The 20,006-nt window shown below is 49.1% G+C and overlaps 1 protein-coding gene across 3 annotated transcripts in view; it reads left to right on the top strand.

Annotated features, from left to right (window-relative positions):
- Positions 1 to 20,006, top strand: part of CDK12 (cyclin dependent kinase 12) — a 35,924-nt gene that overhangs the window by 8,488 nt on the left and 7,430 nt on the right. For all 3 annotated transcript variants that reach the window (XR_011682918.1, XM_071450555.1, XM_071450556.1), the window contains exons 2-12: positions 1,439 to 2,323; positions 6,757 to 6,933; positions 8,337 to 8,476; positions 9,901 to 10,071; positions 10,772 to 10,961; positions 11,346 to 11,402; positions 11,907 to 12,008; positions 14,390 to 14,467; positions 15,944 to 16,060; positions 16,743 to 16,874; positions 18,266 to 18,480. Coding sequence is in view for 2 of the 3 variants with exons in the window: in XM_071450555.1 (XP_071306656.1) it covers positions 1,439 to 2,323; positions 6,757 to 6,933; positions 8,337 to 8,476; positions 9,901 to 10,071; positions 10,772 to 10,961; positions 11,346 to 11,402; positions 11,907 to 12,008; positions 14,390 to 14,467; positions 15,944 to 16,060; positions 16,743 to 16,874; positions 18,266 to 18,480 (2,264 nt within the window). In the remaining variant the exon portion in view is untranslated. The remainder of the gene's footprint in view (positions 1 to 1,438; positions 2,324 to 6,756; positions 6,934 to 8,336; positions 8,477 to 9,900; positions 10,072 to 10,771; positions 10,962 to 11,345; positions 11,403 to 11,906; positions 12,009 to 14,389; positions 14,468 to 15,943; positions 16,061 to 16,742; positions 16,875 to 18,265; positions 18,481 to 20,006) is intronic.

Genomic DNA, 20,006 nt, shown 5'->3' with positions numbered 1-20,006 from the left:
CTATGAAATATTCCTAAATATTCCTGGAATGCTCCAAGAGTCTCCAGTTGGGTGTGTGAGCTGTGATCTCTCCCTTGGGCTTGTCCAGCTTTGATCCTTCCCTGACAGCAGGTCTGGCACGGGACAGGTGGGTGCTCTGATTGACTCAAAAACTGCTCCTGATTGACTCAAAAACTGCTCCTGATTGACTCAAAAACTCCTTCCAGTAGCTCCAGCCTCTCCTGACAGATGTTGAGGCCTCTCTGAGCTGACCAACAGCACATTCAGCTGAGAGGGTGAAAGGAGCTTGAAATGCTCAATTTCCTGAGGCAGCATTCCCATGAGGGCAGTCCTGTTTTATCCATGGTTTCCTTTAAAGTTGCACATAATCCCTGTGAACTATTCCTAAATATTCTTGGAGTGTTCCAAGAGTCTCCAGTTGGGTGTGTGAGCTGGGATCTCTCCCTTGGGCTTGTCCAGCTTTGATCCTTCCCTGACAGCAGGTCTGGCACAGGAAGGGTGGGTGCTGATGGCACAAAACTGCTCCTGATTGACTCAGAAACTGCTCCTGATTCACTCAAAAACTCCTTCCAGTAGCTCCAGCCTCTCCTGACAGATGTTGAGGCCTCTCTGAGCTGACCAACAACAAACATTCAGCTGAGAGGGTGAAAGGAGCTTGAAATGCCCGATTTCCTGAGGCAGCATTCCCATGAGGGCAGTCCTGTTTTATCCATGGTTTCCTTTAAAGTTGCACATAATCCCTGTGAACTATTCCTAAATATTCTTGGAATGCTCCAAGAGTCTCCAGTTGGGTGTGTGAGCTGTCATCTCCTCTTTCCCTTGGGCTTGTCCAACTTTGATCCTTCCCTGAAGGTGGGTCTGGCACAGGAAGGGTGGGTGCTGATGGCACAAAACTGCTCCTGATTGACTCAAAAACTGCTCCTGATTGACTCAAAAACTCCTTCCAGTAGCTCCAGCCTCTCCTGACAGGTGTTGAGGCCTCTCTGAGCTGACCAACAACAAACATTCAGCTGAGAGGGTGAGAGGTGCTTGAAATGCTCAATTTCCTGAGGCAGCATTCCCATGAGGGCAGTCCTGTTTTATCCATGGTTTCCTTTAAAGTTGCACATAATTCCTGTGAAATATTCCTAAATATTCCTGGAGTGTTCCAAGAGTCTCCAGTTGGGTGTGTGAGCTGGGATCTCTCCCTTGAGCTTGTCCAGCCTCTGTCCTTCCCCTGAAGGTGGGTCTGGCACGGGACAGGTGGGTGCTCTGATTGACTCAAAAACTGCTCCTGATTGACTCAAAAACTGCTCCTGATTGACTCAAAAACTCCTTCCAGTAGCTCCAGCCTCTCCTGACAGATGTTGTGGCCTCTCTGAGCTGACCAACAGCACATTCAGCTGTGGGTGAGCAGCTCAGAGGGTGAGAGAAGCTCCGTTTTCCTTTCTCTCCGCAGGAAATCCGTGAAATCCCGGAGCCGCAGCCCTGGCTACTCCAGGCACTCATCTCACAGCAAGAAGCAGAGGTCTGGCTCCCGCAGTCGCCATTCCAGCATCTCCCCAAGCAGGCTCCCACTCAACTCCAGCCTGGGAGCAGAGCTCAGCAGGAAGAAGAAGGAGAGAGCGGCCGCTGCAGCAGCTGCAGCCAAGGTGGATGGCAAGGAGGCCAAAGGCTCCCCTGTTTTCCTGGCTAGGAAGGAGAACAGCTTGGCTGAGCTGAAGGAGGCTGGGACAGAGTCGAAAAAGGTCACCAAAACTGTTAAATCTGAGAAAGCTCCTGACACGGACTCGGTTCATTTACTGTACACCAACGCAGAGCCTAAAGCCCCTGTGGAGACAACAAAATCCAAGGCAGAGGAGAACTCGGAGAGGAAACACCCTGTTCCACTGAGGGATTCCAAACCCACGGGAACAAAAGACTCGAAGCCTGTAGCAGTGGTAGAGGACCTGGTATCTCCAAAGGAGACAGACACAGCAGAGAAGGAGATTCCACCTCCCCTCCCTGCCATCAAATCCCCTCCTCCACCTCTGCCCACCACCACCCCTCCGCCTCCCACGCCGCCGCTGCCGCCGCTGCCTCCGTCACCCGCGGTCCCTCCTCTGCCTCCGGCCCCCGTGACTCCTGTTCAGGCCCCTCCTCCTCCTCCAGCCCCAACGTCTTTGCCATCTTCCTCCCACCCAAGGACGTCTACTTTATCCTCTCAGGTGAACTCCCAGTCCTCTGTGCAGGTGGCTCCAAAAACCCAAGTGTCTGTGACGGCTGCTATCCCACACCTGAAAACTTCCACCTTGCCTCCGCTTCCGCTCCCCCCTATTTTAGTTGGGGAAGATGACTTGGATAGGTAAGGTCACACCAGAGCATCCCCTTTAGCATTTAACAGCAAAGCCTTGAATAAAAAGGGGTTTTTGGGGGTTTTTTGGGGTTGGTTTTACAGTTTTGAGCTTATCCTGCAGAGTTTAACTGTGGTTTAACTGTTGGTTTAACTGTTTAAGAGTTTAACTGTTGGTTTCAAGGAGTTGTGCCAGGGCTGTTCCAGGTTTGTGTGTGGAGGGTTTATGGTCTCCTGCAGGTTTTTGACTCTTATCTCTGTGGGAAACAAGGGGTTTGGCTGCTGCTTGGTAAAGGTTTCACCTCACTCCCTGCTCGTGGTTATTACAGGGATGGAATGTGGAGCTGGGGTTTTGCCTCTCTTTGTGTTGGAGCTGTTTGCACACTTAATTTAATTTTTTTTTTTTTTTGCTTGTTTGCTTAATTCTGTAGAAACTTGTACCCAAGCAACAGGAAAAAGCTAAAAAATTCTTACCAAGTACACAAACCAGAGCTTTTTCTGTTCCAGATTCACAGGCCATGCCCATATGTAAAACCAGCATTGGTTTAACTTGAGTGTTGTTTTAATTCTTGAGTAATTGATGCAAGCAATTTATTGCTTGAGAAGTAGGTATTGTTTGTTTGAAAAGCTTAAAAACGAGTGAAACTGCACCTGCTTTAACTTTATTTCCTGATCATTTCTGATCAAAACATGCAGCCTTGGCTCTGTCCTGTGATTGCAGCTCTGCCTGGGCTGGGGGTGCTTGTGACTTCTGTGATGAATTTATCTGAAAATCCCACTCAGGGGGTTTCTTTTGGTGGGAAGAAAGGAGCAGAATATCCAGAATGGAGTGGAAAAGAAAAAAAAAAAAACAAAACACCCAAATAGTTGTTTTTACTCTCCTTTTCTAGCCATTAACTTAACATCATCAGTGAAATATATTTTTTATTTGATCTGCTTAGCCTGTAGTCCCTAAAACCTCCCAGCCATCACTAAAGATATGCTGGGATTGGGGAGTAAAGCACATTTTCAGTGACCAGTGTGGTATCCCACAGTCCTGACTCAATACAATCACCCTGTGGGTGAAGTGTTACATATTCTGAATAATTGGATTTATTCTCATGGATGATTCTGGTATTGATGGCAAGCAGGGAAATATTCCCACTGCCTCCAACCTAAAAGTGAGGCTGGTGAGTGTTTGTTGTGATGTTGCTCAGTAAATATTACTGGTTTGAAATGTCTGTGCTGAGCAGGAGCTTTGAGCTGCCTGCTGATTTTCCCTCATTTCCAATCCCACATTTATCCTGCAAATTTCTATTTTATTTTTTCAACCACTCACACCTAGAGCTCTGTTTTTTGGGTTTTTTTTTACCACCCAGGTGTGATTTAGCTCTGTAAAAGTGGTTTTATCCCTGACCTCAGGGCTGGGGTGATGCTGGGGCTCAGTAAATGCCTCTGGGTGACTTTTTTCCCCAATAAAAGGATGGGAAATCCCTCTTGTTTTGCTGAGTCTGGTGGCAATTCCATGTGTCCCTGACTGTGCAGAATCTCACCCTTCACCAGTGCCCTTCATTTTTATGAGCAAAACTCTTTGAGCTGAACTTTTGTCCTTGCTGAGCCCGGGGAATGTTCCAGCCCCAATCCTAGTGGCAAATCCAGGCTTGAAAATTGGATTTTGAAGTGCCCAAGGACAGAATTTGATCAGGTGGAGACTCTTTAACCTCTCCAGAAGGACCTTTTAGGTTTGCTTGGTTCACCAGGAGAGGAGGAATTGGTACAAATTTAGTCCTGATTGGATGCAGAGCTCAAATCTGCAACGTTCTGTGGGGACACAGCACTCACCTGGCTCTGAAATCCTGCTGCTTTTGGGGTGCCACCCCTGCTGGTTTTGGGGTGCTATCCGTGCTGGTTTTGGGGTGCCACCCCTGCTGCTTTTGGGGTGCCATCCCTGCTGCTTTTTGGGTGCCATCCCTGCTGCTTTTGGGGTGCCGCCCCTGCTGGTTTTGGGGTGCCGCCCCTGCTGGTTTTGGGGTGCCACCCCTGCTGGTTTTGGGGTGCCACCCCTGCTGGTTTTGGGTGCCCTCCCTGCTGCTTTTTGGGTGCCCTCCCTGCTGCTTTTTGGGGTGCCGCTCCTGCTGGTTTTGGGGTGCCATCCCTGCTGGTTTTGGGGTGCCATCCCTGCTGGTTTTTGGGGTGCCATCCCTGCTGCTTTTGGGGTGCCATCCCTGCTCCTTTTTGGGGTGCCAACCCTGCTGCTTTTTGGGGTGCCAACCCTGCTGGTTTTGGGGTGCCACCCCTGCTGGTTTTGGGGTGCCGTCCCTGCTGGTTTTGGGGTGCCGTCCCTGCTGGTTTTGGGGTGCCACCCCTGCTGGTTTTGGGGTGCCATTCCTGCTGGTTTTGGGGTGCCATTCCTGCTGATTTTTGGGTGCCATCCCTGCTGGTTTTGGGGTGCCATCCCTGCTGGTTTTGGGGTGCCATTCCTGCTGATTTTTGGGGTGCCATCCCTGCTGGTTTTGGGGTGCCCTCCCTGCTCCTTTTTGGGTGCCCTCCCTGCTCCTTTTTGGGTGCCCTCCCTGCTCCTTTTTGGGTGCCATCCCTGCTGCTTTTTGGGGTGCCACCCCTGCTGCTTTTTGGGGTGCCACCCCTGCTGCTTTTTGGGGTGCCACCCCTGCTGCTTTTGGGGTGCCACCCCTGCTGGTTTTGGGGTGCCATCCCTGCTGGTTTTTAGGGTGCCATCCCTGCTGGTTTTGGGGTGCCACCCCTGCTGCTTTTTTGGGGTGCCATCCCTGCTGGTTTTTGGGTGCCACTCCAGCTGGTTTTGGGGTGCCATCCCTGCTGGTTTTTGGGGTGCCGTCCCTGCTGCTTTTGGGGTGCCACCCCTGCTGGTTTTTGGGGTGCCATCCCTGCTGCTTTTGGGGTGCCACCCCTGCTGGTTTGGGGTGCCCTCCCTGCTGCTTTTGGGGTGCCGTCCCTGCTGCTTTTTGGGTGCCGTCCCTGCTGCTTTTTGGTTGCCACCCCTGCTACTTTTTGGTTGCCATCCCTGCTGGTTTGGGGTGCCACCCCTGCTAAGGATTGGTTTTGGGGTGCCACCCCTGCTGGTCCAGAGGAAAGGAGCTCCAATTTGCTTTTGTTGTGTTCTTGCTGTTTATTCTTGGTTTTTTCTCTGCCTGGGCAGCTCTGAAGGCTCTGTTTGGTTCCTCCCCCTGGTGACCAACCCAGGTGTCCTGGGGGAACTGAGCTTAGAGGAACCAAGTGCTGGTATGCAAATAGAGAACTGAACAGATAAAAGGCAAGGAAATGGGAATTTTTTGGTAATTGAGAACTGGTAATTGGTAATTTGGAGCCTGGGCACTGCAGGTTCACTCTCCAAACACACCTTCACCCTTCCCACCACGGTCTTAGGAAGAAATTGGTTTTAATTCTGGACAAAAGCTGAATCTTTTTGTGGTTTAGTGGTGAATGTGACTGTTCATGGTTGGACTTGATCTTTTCCAGCCTTAACAATTCCCTGTGATTTTCTGTGGATATTTGAACATGATTATTCTGCTTTTAAGGATTTTGCTGTCAACGGGGGGAAGAATTTCAGCCCATCTACCTCTCCCATTTCTGGTGGTTTTTTGGTCTTCCTCCTTCCTTAAGTAGATTTCACAAGAGATTGTTGTGCAGATTATGAGGCAGTGGCTAATAAAATAATTGGGGAAATGACCTACTTCCATCAGTTCATTTATTCTAAAGTTATTCTAAATTCTTCCATTTATTCATTTATTCTGATGCCTCAAACACCAAATCTGCTCCCTGCCCTAAAAACAGACCTGGGATCTCTGAATTTTTTTCCTTTTCCTGGTGAAGCAGAGATTTGCATGGAGAATTCATGACTACTCAAAGCTAGAAATTCTCCTCACTGAATACATGAAAGAGAAAGTAGCTTCTGCTCCTGCCAGCCTGAACCAAACTCCTGGTAATTGGTAATTGGATTTTAAAAATCAACTTTTGGTTCCTCAGCAGCATTTGGGAGTTAAAGCCACATTGCAGTCCTTGCTGAAAGGTTGAAAGTTTCTCGTGGAGGAAGGTTTAGCTCTGGCTCTGTATTTATAGGGGTCCTCACCAAGTCAAGCACTTCATTTCATGGTGATAAATGGAGTAAATAGAGGAAGTAAAGGTCAGAAAGTGGGTGCTGGCTGATCCCCTGAGCTGCCTCACAGGAAATTCTGAATTACTGCTACTGATGTGTGCAAATGGAGCAGGTTCTAGTGCAGACCTGTGTGTTCAGTTCATGATGTGTTCCACCCTGACACTTTTCTCTCCTGATGTATGAACATTTTAAATTTAAACTGATTTATTTTACATTTTGACGCTTCAACCTCACATTGTCAACCAGAGCTGTTGTCCTGCAGTAACTTTATTTTTGTTTATCTGTTTATTTGTTGAGTCTGACTTTTGTGTTGTATTAACTTTTCGGAGTTTAGTCCAAAAGAGATTCTTCCTCCAAAACCTGTGAAGAAGGACAGAGAGCAGAGACCACGACATTTACTCACGGACCTCCCGCTCCCCCCAGAGCTCCCTGGGGGGGACCCATCTCCTCCTGACTCCCCAGAACCAAAGGCAGCCACACCACCTCAGCAACCCTTCAAAAAGAGACCAAAGTAAGCCTTGACTTCTTGCTTTTATTATTTTAATTTTTTTTAAAATCTTTGAGTCTCAAGTCTCCTGACTGATTTGAGAGATTTTTTAATTGAGGGAAGTGAGATAGGGGAGAAAACAAGTTCCTATTTCTGTATTATTCAGTATAATGGCTGTTTCCTGTGGGTTGTTTCACATTTGAGCCCTCAGATAAATGCAGCTTGCCCATTTCTTTGAGAATTAATGGTAGGAATTGCTGGATTGTGTCATGTCCAATCTTCAGCCACATCTACCCCAAAAGCTCTTTTCTCTTTGATTTAGCCAGAAAAAAACCTCTGGATGAGCATTTCTGTATTGAAACTCTTGCTGCTTTCAAAAGTTGCTTGTTCCAAATGGGAAATTTGGGTTCTTCACAGGTGTCCACAAGTGTCCAAGGCCAGGGCTTGGAGCAGCCTGGGATGGTGAAAGGTGTCCCTGCCCATGACTGGACCATAGTTCATGTCCCTTCCAACCCAAACCATTCTGAGATTCCACAATTCCACATTGGAGGCATAGAGAACTTCCCCTGATCACAAACATAAGCGGGCATTGAGGGAGCAAAACTGTTTTGTACAGAGTGTTTTAAATAAAAACCAAACATCCAGCATCCTGCAAAATATCCCAGACATCCATTTCTGCCCTGCTGTAGTGTGATAATGCCATCCAGGATAATATTTCTGTATTGGGTGTAGTTGGGGTTATACACCAAAAATCCATTAAAATAAAAGTTCCAATTCTGGGAATGCAATGCAAACGTGCCTGAGCTTTGCTGTTGTATTTTAGGGATTAACCCAGTTGAGCAGGTGGTTTTTTGGTGGGATGGCACTGAGCTGTGGAGCCCTCCAGGATAATATTTCTGTAGTTGGGGTTATACACCAAAAATCCATTAAAATAAAAATTGCAATTCTGGGAGTGCAACGCCAACATGCCTGAGCTTTGCTGTTGTATTTTAGGGATTAACCCAATCAAGCAGGTGTTTTTTGGTGGGATGGCACTGAGCTGTGGAGCCCTCCAGGATAATATTTCTGTATTGGGTGTAGTTGGGATTATACCACCAAAAATCCATTAAAATAAAAATTCCAATTCTGGGAATGCAACCCCAAAATGCCTGAGCTTTGCTGTTGTATTTTATGGATTAACCCAGTCAAGCAGGTGGTTTTCGGTGGGGTAGCACTGAGCTGGAGCCCTCCAGGATAATATTTCTGTATTGGGGTTATACACCAAAAATCCATTAAAATAAAACTTCCAATTCTGGGAATGCAATGCAAACGTGCCTGAGCTTTGCTGTTGTATTTTAGGGATGAACCCAATCAAGCAGGTGTTTTTTGGTGGGATGGTGCCGAGCTGCAGCCCTCAGGTGTCTCACAGAGCTCTTCTCCCCCTGCAGAATCTGTTGTCCTCGCTATGGGGAGAGGAGGCAGACGGAGAGCGACTGGGGCAAGCGCTGCGTGGACAAGTTCGACATCATCGGCATCATCGGAGAGGGCACCTACGGGCAGGTCTACAAAGCCAAGGACAAGGACACAGGTGAGCGTGGCTCCAGGGAAATGCACTCTGGATTTGTGCTCAGCTCCCTGCACTGCTGCTCCACAGTGATCAATTCCTGCAGGGCCAGCAGTTCCAGATTCCACTCTGGAATCTTGAGTTTAGTGCTCAGGTTCCTCCTGCTCTGCTCTCTGGTGGGATCCTGTGCCCTGGGGTGTGGTTTGGTGGCTGGTCAGGTGATTGTGGTGGCCACAGGTGCCAGCTGAACCCCTGCTTTTTAAATTGTCAGATTTTATTGCAGCACAGCTTGGGAAATACCAGGTAAACCTCTGTTCCCTCTTTGTGATGGAACAGTGTTCAATTAAACTCTTTACTGACCCAGAGATGGGACAACTGTGAGGTGTTTTAAAAACTTTTATTCTATTTTCAGTCACAGATGTTATGATTCACACCACCACAATCAGAAGCCAAATATTTCTTAATTGCAGCCCAGTAGTAGGAGTGCATTGCAGCCCAGTAGTAGGAGTGCATTGGAGCCCAGTAGTAGGAGTGCATTGGAGCCCAGTAGTAGGAGTGCATTGCAGCCCAGTAGTAGGAGTGCATTGCAGCCCAGTAGTAGGAGTGCATTGCAGCCCAGTAGTAGGAGTGCATTGCAGCCCAGTAGTAGGAGTGCATTGCAGCCCAGTAGTAGGAGTGCATTGCAGCCCAGTAGTAGGAGTGCATTGCAGCCCAGTAGTAGGAGTGCATTGCAGTCTAGTAGTAGTAGAAGTGCGTTGCAGCCCAGTAGTAGGAGTGCGTTGCAGCCCAGTAGTAGGAGTGCATTGCAGCCCAGTAGTAGAAGTGCATTGCAGCCCAGTAGTAGAAGTGCATTGGAATGTAGTAGTAGGAGTGCATTGCAGCCCAGTAGTAGGAGTGCATTGCAGCCCAGTAGTAGGAGTGCATTGCAGCCCAGTAGTAGGAGTGCATTGCAGCCCAGTAGTAGAAGTGCATTGCAGCCTAAGTAGTAGAAGTGCATTGCAGCCCAGTAGTAGGAGTGCATTGCAGCCCAGTAGTAGGAGTGCATTGCAGCCCAGTAGTAGAAGTGCATTGCAGCCTAAGTAGTAGGAGTGCATTGCAGCCCAGTAGTAGGAGTGCATTGCAGCCCAGTAGAAGCATTTCTTGCCTTATCAGCTTTTACCACACCATACTGCAAACATCTTAAAGCCAATCATCTAAAATTTCCCTTTGTGGCTCCTCCTACAATGCATCTTTCACAGTTCTACCTCTCCAAAGTATCTAGGGTTATTTCTAAGGCTCTACAAATACATTTCTCTAGGAAAAGCACAAGTGTCAGGTGAGAGCTCCGAGCACAACGACTGAACTAAAATGAGCAGGGAGGTCCCTTAGTGGGCATTTTCCCTGCTTGGAGCTGCTCCCAGCTCCCCTGGGGGTGCAGGTGAGCAGGCTGTGACCCTCTTGGCCTGCAGGTGAGCTGGTGGCTCTGAAGAAGGTGCGCCTGGACAATGAGAAGGAAGGATTCCCCATCACGGCCATCCGCGAGATCAAAATCCTGCGGCAGCTCATCCACCGCAGCGTGGTCAACATGAAGGAGATCGTCACAGACAAACAAGATGCACTGGATTTCAAGAAGGACAAAGGTACAGCTGGCTGCAGAGGTGGTTTCTGTTCACCACACATGTGATGCAGCTCCTTGGGTTAGTGTTAACTCAGCTCTGGGGTGGGTTTGTTTCTTTGTGTTCCTCCTGCGGTTCCAGCGAGGTTGGGTCTGGGTCTGGCCTCGCCTCAAAGGACAGGTTCCAGTTGGAGTGAGTTGATTGCATTCCTGCAGAGTCACAGGCTTTAAAAAACAGCCTTTTAACACTGATTAGTGGCAACAAACTTAATAATAGAGTGAAAAGTTCTTTGTCCTCAGTCACTGTGGAAAAAGAGTTTTAGCATCCCACTGCCTCTTGTTTGGGACCTTCTCTTCCAGGAGAGAGAAGGGAGCAGCCCAAACTCAAGCTCAAACCATGCATGGTAATCCTTCAACGAAGTCTTGTAAGAAAATAACCAAAGCATGAAGATAAATGTGGCCAGAACTTCAGAGGAATTTGTTTTGAGTGTTACTTAATTTCAGATCTCAGCTTGGTGAAGCTACTTTGTTGTTTTGGGGCTTTTTTACCCCTTGAGGGAAAAGGACACCCAGCAAGTCCAAAACAGCAAAGGACTGTTAAAAAAACCAACTTAATCAGAATTGTACACAATAAAGACTCATTCAACAATTTAATCTCCTTTCATTCCTCCTCTTTTTTGTGTGTCTCCTTTTGTTTACAACCATTTCTGTGTTTATTTTCCCAGGTGCCTTTTACCTTGTGTTTGAGTACATGGACCATGACCTAATGGGGCTGCTAGAATCTGGCTTGGTACATTTCTCAGAGGACCATATCAAGTCTTTCATGAAACAGTTAATGGAGGGTCTGGATTACTGTCACAAAAAGAATTTCCTTCATCGAGACATCAAGTGCTCCAACATCTTACTGAACAACAGGTGACCACTTTGACAAGAATCTTGTCCATAATTACGACCAAATGTCTCAATATCCACCTAAAAAAATTCTCTGGAACATTGGCCTGTTTATGGGAAGGGTTTGTGATACAGATGATACTGAATTATTGGTTTTTGGGGTTTTTTTAACTTTGTATTTCTTTGAAGCATTCAATCAGAAATGGAGACTTAAGCCTGGCATACCCAGCAGTAATTCGTGCTAATGTGGCTTTGTGAAGCTTTTCTGCTGCTTGGAGGGGTTTCCTCACCCTTTAACTGAGGTTTAAGTAGGGGTGGGGTTCTGATGGCTCCCTGACAGCTCAGTGCATTCCACAATTCTGTGTTTTAGCTGTGATTTAAACCAGGGGCTGTTTTGTTGTCTTTCAGTGGGCAGATCAAACTTGCAGATTTTGGGCTCGCCCGACTCTACAGCTCGGAGGAGAGGTGAGGAGGGGGAAAGGGTTTATCTGGGTGGGATGAGCTTCTTCCTTCTTAGTTATCCACACAATCCCCTCATTTGGAAGTCCTGACAAATCATTTTCAGTGATTTGTCAGGAATTTGTCATCCAGCTCCAGCTGTTGGACAGATACACTCCTGGCTGGTGTTAATAACTTTTCATTAGAAGAGCAGCTCAGAAGGAGCCAAAACTTCTGCTCTGCTTGCTTTGACCTACCCTGGAGTGAGTTTTGCTCCAAGCTCAGTCACCATTCAGTGATGGCAGCCTGCTGAGGCTCAGGGATTTTCAGTCTTGGCTACCTACATAAGTCCTGATTCCTGTAAAATCCATTGCTGGTAACCCTCGGCTGTTTTAACTCAGAAGTGCAGACACTTGAAACCCCCCTACTGCCACCAACAGGTGTAAGTGCAGCTGGGAAGTAAAATCAAGCAGTTTTCAGGCTTTTGTGGCTCTTGGGATGAGTTTTAATCAGTGTTTTTTTGCTTTGCAGCCGTCCCTACACCAACAAAGTCATCACGTTGTGGTACCGACCCCCAGAACTGCTGCTCGGGGAGGAGCGTTACACCCCTGCCATCGATGTCTGGAGCTGTGGGTGAGTCCTGCTGCCTGCCCTGCCTCTGCTGCCAGCTCCTGAGCACTCCCAGGGCAGCTGCTCCTTGGTTAGTGCCAGTTCCCACAGCTGGATCTGCCCCATCCATGCAGGGTGTTAGGAGGAGGCAGGAATATTTCACTGTGCTGTGCTCTGAGGGACAGGGGTGTGTCCCTTCATTAAAACCCTCATTGGGTTTGAAATTAGCAGGGGTAAAAAACTGAATTTTCACTATTTGGAATCCATGGCAGCTGCTCCTTGATTGGTGCCAGTTCCCACAGCTGGATCTGCCCCAGCCATTAAGGGTTTTAGGAGGAGACAACAATATTTCACAGTGCTGTGAGGGACAGGGTTGTGTCCCTTCATTAAAACCACTTAGGAAAAACTCCTAGAATGAAGTTTTCCTCATTGGGTTTGAAATTAGCCGGGGTAAAAAAATGAATTTTCACTATTTGGAATCCATGGCAGCTGCTCCTTGATTGGTGCCATTCCCACAGCTGGATCTGCCCCATCCATGCAGGGACATGGATGAGACAGGAATATTTCACCGTGCTGTGCTGTGGGACAGGGGTGTGGTGGTTAAAACCACTTAGGAAAAGCTCCTAGAATGAGGTTTTCCTTGGGTTTGAAAGGAGAAAGTGAAAATTCTGTTCTTTACCCTATTTAAAATCCATGGCAGCTCCTCCTTGATTTGTGCTGATTCCCACAGCTGGATGTGCCCCATCCATGCAGGGACATGGATGAGACAGGAATATTTCACAGTGCTGTGCTCTGAGGGACAGGGTTGTGTCCCCTCATTAAAACCACTTAGTGAAAACTCCTAGAATGAGGTTTTCCTCATTGGGTTTGAAATTAGCCAGGGTAAAAAACTGAATTTTCACTATTTGAAATCCATGGCAGCTGCTCCTTGATTGGTGCCATTCCCACAGCTGGATCTGCCCCATCCATGCAGGGACATGGATGAGACAGGAATATTTCACAGTGCTGTGCTCTGAGGGACAGGGTTGTGTCCCCTCATTAAAATCACTTAGTGAAAACTCCTAGAATGAGGTTTTCCTTGGGTTTGAAATGAGAAAGTGAAAATTCTTTACCCTATTTAAAATGATATTGATACACCCTTGAGATCAAGAGGGGTGGCACATTTGTGCTGCTCACTCCTTCATTGTGGTTTTTTTTTGAGAATTTTTCTCTTAAACTCTTTAAGTTGCTGTTTGTCACTATTTTTTTTTTCAGCTAAAACATTTTTCAGTAGATATTTCAGGTTTCAGGAAGCTCCAGTAGTACAGGAAGCTTGGGGAACAGGAGTCTGGGCAGTTCAGCCACAAAGGTGGAACATTTTTCCACATGGTTCAGAAGCAAAGATTGAAGGATTCACCAGCAGAGCCAAGGCTGGATTCCCCACAGTTTGCATTTCCCACTGGGATGTTCCCAGCTAAACTTCAGCAGGGTTTAAAACACAAGGACAGCTTGGGAAAAATAATAATTAATTATAATTACTGATTGTGAGGCCCAGTTGCTGCTCAGGTCCCATTTCAGCATCCCCCCAGCTTCTTCTGGCCCTGGTTCCTGGTGGGTGAGGGAGAGATGCTGAGGGCTGCAGGAGTCAGAAGTGTCCCCTCTATTCCCTTCCAGCTTTACAAGAGCTTTGTGTGCACAAATCCATCTCCTCTGCTTGCCCTGATAGCTTGGGCCAGCAGAGGGAAGTTGAAAACCCAAACAAAAGCTGAACCTGGAGGAAATGAGAGCTCTGGGCTCTTGTCACACTGACACCTCCTCCTTTCCCTGCAAAGAGTTAACGTGGCAGGGGCTTCCTGCACAGCAGCCACTTGCAGGAGGTGATTCCCAGGGCTGGGGACTCTGTACACACAGGTCACTTTGTCACTACAAAAGAAAACTGATAATTAATTATAATTACTGACTGTGAGGCCCAGTTGCTGCTCAGGTCCCATTTCAGCATCCCCCCAGCTTCTTATGGCACTGATTCCTGGTGGGTGAGGGAGAGATGCTGAGGGCTGCAGGTGCTCTCTCTGTCCTCTGTGTGCACAAATCCATCTCCTCTGCTTGCCCTGATAGCTTGGGCCAGCAGAGGGAAGTTGAAAACCCAAACAAAAGCTGAAGCTGGAGGAAATGAGAGCTCTGGGCTCTTTTCTCTTGTCACTCCTTTCCCTGCAAAGAGTTAACGTGGCAGGGGCTTCCTGCACAGCAGCCACTTGCAGGAGGTGATTCCCAGGGGCTCAGGGCTGGGGACTCTGTACACACAGGTCACTTTGTCACTACAAGCCCTGATGCAAATCCCTCTCCTCAGGCAAAGCACAAACGCTGCCATGTTCAGACGCTTGTCCCCAGGGTTTGCTGTCGTGACCTCTTGCTTTTCCTCCTTCCAGCTGTATCCTCGGGGAACTGTTTACAAAGAAGCCTATTTTTCAAGCCAATCTGGAACTGGCTCAGCTTGAATTAATCAGGTAAAGCTTTGCACACTCATGTCTGTGAGGGGAGGGTGCTGCAGGAGCTGCTCGTGCACACAGGCACTGAGTTAGAGGAGCCCTTGTTCTCTAACCTGCCTGGAAAACAGGGCCAGGAATGAAAATGGGAATAATCAGGTGTCCACACCTACATCAGGTGTGTGGTTGCTGATTTATGTAGCCTCATGTAAACCTTGCTGTTTGCTGAGTCCAAAAATCACCAACCTGAATTAATTCTCACACTGGAAGTTTTAATCCTGGAAGGGACCTTAAATCCCATCCAGTGCCACCCCTGCCATGGCAGGGACACCTTCCCCTGTCCCAAGCCCTGTCCAACCTGGCCTTGGACAACTCCAGGGGTATCAAGTCCACAGCTTCTCTAGACAACCTCTTCCACAGCCTCACCATTGTAAAAATATTACAATTTAGTGAGTTTGGAATGTTTAAAGTAAGAAACATTAAGATTTTAAAATTTTTAGTAAGAAAAATAAAATGTCATTGTTTTGAATGGTTTATAAACTCAAGCTCAACATTTTCCTCTTCCTGATACCTCCTTTTTCAACACCTCATCTGAGCTGTGCCCAGCTCTGGCCTCTTCCTGCAGCAGGTTGCTCAGAAAGGTGTTTGCCCTGGGGTCGGTGGCTCTGAACCTCAAGTGCTGTGTCCAGTTCTGACCCCCCAATTTAGGAGGGGCTGGAGCACGTCCAGAGGAGGCAACGAGGCTGGTGAGGGGTCTGGAGCACAAACCCTGTGAGCAGCACCTGAGGGAGCTGGGGGTGCTCAGCCTGGGGAAAAGGAGACTCAGGGGTGCCCCCCTCACTCTCACAGCTCCTGAAAGGTGCCTGGGCTCAGCTGGGGCTGGGCTCTGTCTCCAGGAACTGACACAACCAGAGCACACAGCCTGGAGCTGCACCAAGGGAAATTTAGGTTGGATATCAGGGAAAAGGTTTTTTCCAGAAAGGTGATAAAGTTCTGGAATGTTCTGCCCGGGGAGGTGCTGGGGTCACCATCCCTGGGGGTGTTTAACAAAGCCTGGATGTGGCTCTGGGTGCCAGGGTTTATTGAGGGGCTGGGGCTGGGTTGGACTCGATGATCTTGGAGGTCTCTTCCAGCCTGGTCATTCTGTTCTGTTCTTTGTGCTCACACCATTCCCACGAGGTCATTTCCTCTGCAGGGCTCAGCAGTGACACCAGGACAAGAGGACACAGCCTCCAGCTGTGCCAGGGGGAGTTTAGGCTGGGCATGAGGAAAAAATCCTTCACAGAAAGAGGGAGTGGGCACTGGAATGTGCTGCCAGGGAGGTGGGCACTGCCCTGAGGTGTTTAAACAAGGCTGGGTTGGCTCTGGGTGCCAGGGTTGAGGTGTTGGGGCTGGGTTGGGCTCTGTGATCTTGGAGGTCTCTTCCAGCCCTGTGACTCTGTGAATTCTGTTATTCTGTGTGTCCCACGTGGCTGACTGTGCTTCCCTGCTCCCCAGCCGGCTCTGTGGGAGCCCCTGCCCAGCTGTGTGGCCAGATGTGATCAAGCTGCCCTACTTCAACACTATGAAGCCCAAGAAGCAATACCGGCGGCGCCTGCGCGAGGAGTTCTCCTTGTGAGTCGGGCTGGGCTCCCTGTGCCCTCTCCCAGCCCCTCATCCACCTCCAGGGAGCTTCCCTGGGGCTGGGCACTGCTCTCCTGGGAGTGGGGCATCTTCAGGGGGATGCTCTCTAAGGTCTGGCTGTGGGATCATCTTGTGGGAGTTGTGGTCGAAGTGCTTCTCATAAATGGTAAAATACAGAGTGGAAATATCCCACTTTTTACCATTTGGAAACTCCCAAATGGTAAAATACAGAGTGGAAATATCGTGGAATACAGGATATTTTATATCATATGAAATATTATGTGAAATATCATATATTCCATGAGATTTCCACTCTGTATTTTACCATTGATGATGGGACCCACAGGGATCATCCAGTGCAGCTCCTGGCTCTGCACAGACACCCCAAAAATCCCACCCTGTTGTCCAAACACTCCTGGAGCTCTGGCAGCCTCGAGGCCATGCCCATTCCCTGAGCACCCTCTGGGGGGAAAAACCTTTCCCAAAACCAAGCCTGAACCTCCCAGGCACAGCTCCAGCCGCTGCCCACACCTGATGCCTGCCCTGCTGCTGCCTTTGAGCTGCAGTGAACTCTGCCTCTGTGGATTCCCCTTAGACCTGAGCTATCCTCCTGCCACTGAGCTTTTCCACACATTTTCCATCATCTCATCCATGTTTCCCACTCTCCCCACAGCATTCCCTCCTCTGCCCTGGACCTGCTGGACCACATGCTGACGCTGGACCCTGGCAAACGCTGCACAGCAGAGCAGGCCCTGCACAGTGACTTCCTGAAGGACGTTGACCTCAGCAAAATGGCACCTCCAGAGTAAGTCCCAGCTGCTGTCCTCCCACCATGAGCTTTGGGATGGAGACATGATGTTCTTTTCAGTCCAAATTATGATTTCTGGGTTCTTCTCTTGACTCTGCCCTTGTATTTGGTGGTGTGGTTGAGCAAATGGCTTTTCCTGTGCTGTTGGTTTTCTGCCTGATGACAGGCTGGGTTTATAAAGCCCAGTTTAAGGTTTGTAAGATGCTCTAAAGCTCTGCTGGAAGATGTGCAGGAGTAGATGTAGCACAGCCCTGTCTCTGCCATGGAGAACTCCTCAGGCCTAATTAAGGCTGTGTGTTAATTGACTGCCAGGGTTGAGCAGTATCACTTGATTTTCTCCCACTCCAATCAAGCAGATGATAAAACTATGACTGGTTTGTGTGGAAATGCAGCCACAGCTCTGGAGATCCCTGTTTCCTTCAATGTTTCTCAAGGAAGGGCCTTTCCTTACACTCCCAGAGCTTGATAAACCCACTGGTTTTGTGAGATCCCAGCACATTCAGGGATCAGATCCCCATACAAAGTAAATGATTTTTACACTGCCTTTCCTGGCCCTAGGACCTGCCCCTTCCTGTGGAGGTCTGGCTGCAGTCAGGGATCACAGAATCCCAGGATGGTTTGGTTGGAAGGGAACTTAAAACTCTTCCAGTCCCTCCCCTGCCATGGGCAGGGACATCTTTCATTATCCCAGACTGGTCCAACCTGGCCTTGGACATTTCCCAGCTTCTCTGGGAAATCCATTCCAGCCTTCAGCACCCTCACAGGCAGAAATTTCTTCCCAAAATCCCTTCATGAATCCATTTCTCCATCTACAAAAGTGGAACAACATTACATGGATCTACAGAATTACATCCTGCAATGGTTTAGGTGGAAAGGGACCTTAAATCCCACCCAGTGCCACCCCTGCCACAGGCAGGGACACCTCCCACCATCCCAGGGTGGCTCCAAACCCCATCCAAGCTGCCCTTGGCCACTTCCAGGGATCCAGGGGCAGCCACAGGGGCAGCACTATCTGTGCTGAGGGCTTCCTGTGGGTTTTGAGGATTCCCTTGGATTCCCTGCTGGCTTCTGGGAAATCCATTCCAGCCTTCAGCACCTTCACAGGAGAAATTCCTTCCCTGAATCCCTTCCTGAGTCCATTTCTTCATCTGTAAAAGTGGAACAACATTACATGGATCTACAAAATTACATCCTGCAATGGTTTGGGTGGGGAAGGAACCTTGGGCAGGGACACCTCCCACCATCCCAGGGTGGCTCCAAACCCCATCCGAGCTGCCCTTGGCCACTTCCAGCCTTCAATCCAGGGGCAGCACCGTTTGTGCTGAGGGCTTCCTGTGGGTTTAGAGGATTGCCTTGCTTTCCCTGCCATGTTTCTCCCTCTCTTGCAGCCTCCCCCACTGGCAGGATTGCCACGAGCTGTGGAGCAAGAAGCGGCGGCGGCAGCGGCAGAGCGGGGTGGCCGTGGAGGAGCCTCCGGTATCAAAAGTTTCTCGGAAAGAAACTACCTCTGTTCCAAGCACAGACACTGTGAAAAACAACAGCAGTCCTGTGCCCCCCCAGCCTGCCCAGCTCAAAGCAGAGCCTGGTGCTGCAGATGCAGTAGGTCAGTGCCCACCTGCGTGTGGAAAAGGCTCCTGGTGTGTTCCTTCCTTGGGTGTGGGAGGTTTGGGGTTGTTTTTTAGCCAGTCTGGTTCTTTCACCTCTAATTCTGCAGAAAGGGCATTCCAGGCTCTTCCTGTCCTCATTTCTTTTGTTCTTTTTTTTTTTTTTTCCCTCCTCTTTCTGCTGTGAAGAGGCAGAAGGTTCTGTCTGGTCTTCAGAAGTCACTGATGAGCTGACTGTGAATTTGTTCTGAGCTGTGTTATTAGTTCTAAAAGAGGCTGAATGATGAAAGGAGTCCTTGAGTCACTTCAGCCAGTGGAGAAACAAATCATAGGCTGGAAGGTGGAGCCACGTCCAGGGTGTGCAAATGAGCTGAAGTTTGATCTTGTTGATAAATTCTATGAAGATTAGGGCTGGGAAGTGTCAGGCTGGTGGGCAGAAATGAACATTTTTGCACTTTGCTGCAGAAAAGGTCATCCAGACTGGCAGGACCTGGACTTGTGCACTGTTCCAAGCAGTGACCAAACCCCCTGTGGCCAGAGGGGAGGAATGTGGATTTACACAAAGCTGCCCTGATTGTTCTGTAGAAGCCTTAGAAAAACCCAGATATGGGCTAAGGCTTCCTTTGTGCCCAGTGCTGTGCTGACAAGTAACGAGGAAGACAGTTCTTGCTCCAGGGAATGCACAATCCATGTGTTCAGTGAAACATGGCAGATGGACAAAAGGTGGTGCTTGGATTAACAAACAGCTGGGAAAAGAATGTCCCCTTCCCCATTGCCTACCAGCAAGGGAAGCTCCATTTTAAGCTGCTGAAACCAAAGTCTTGCCACCCTTATTCCCAAAAAGTTCCAGCGTCACTGTCAGCGTGAAGGGACACCCTTGTCACTTGTCATTGGGCTGTGAAGGGAGGTGATGCCACTCCCAGGATGTATTTTAGGATGACCTGGATCCTTGCAGGTCAGGACAGAGTCCTGTGATCCCAGGCCAGCTCCCAGCAAGGAATTGCCTTCTGCTTGACCTAATTCCTTGTGCTGTGTCAGGGAACACGCCCTTCCTGCATCCCAAAGAGCAGCTCAGCTCCATCCTGGGAAACCTTCCCAGTGCAGGAGGGAGTGATTTGGGTCTGTGGGGCTCTCAGGAGGGGCCAGGCTGTGATTGCCCTGCTGAGGGGTCAGGGCTTCCCCTGCCATCCTCACCCCCCTGCCATAGCCTGGTACCCTTGGGCTGCCCAAAGCCAGGAGTGGGGCAGTTGGGCTTGGCTGAGCTGATGCTGAGCAGCAGCCAGGTGTGCTGAGGTTTTGGGGAGGGCTGGGGGCAGTGCAGCAGCAGCTCTGTGGGTGCAGTGTGTGTGCAGTACCACGGGGTGCTGCTGCCGTGCCACCGGATCAGAGGCTGGCATCGCATCCCAAAATCCTCCTCGTGGAGCATCCCTGCCTTCCCCAGCCTGGGAACACAGACAGGGGCTGCTCTAGGGCTGTGGGATGTGGGGAAGGGGTCTGCAGTGCTGTGAGATGTGGTTTTGCCTGT

Source organism: Agelaius tricolor, unplaced genomic scaffold (assembly GCF_023055355.1).
Source record: "Agelaius tricolor isolate 1412-34295 unplaced genomic scaffold, bAgeTri1.0.p SCAF_31, whole genome shotgun sequence".
NCBI classification, from domain to species: domain Eukaryota; kingdom Metazoa; phylum Chordata; class Aves; order Passeriformes; family Icteridae; genus Agelaius; species Agelaius tricolor.
Note: the sequence above shows the minus strand (reverse complement) of the source record. Positions and strands in the feature narration are given on the sequence as shown.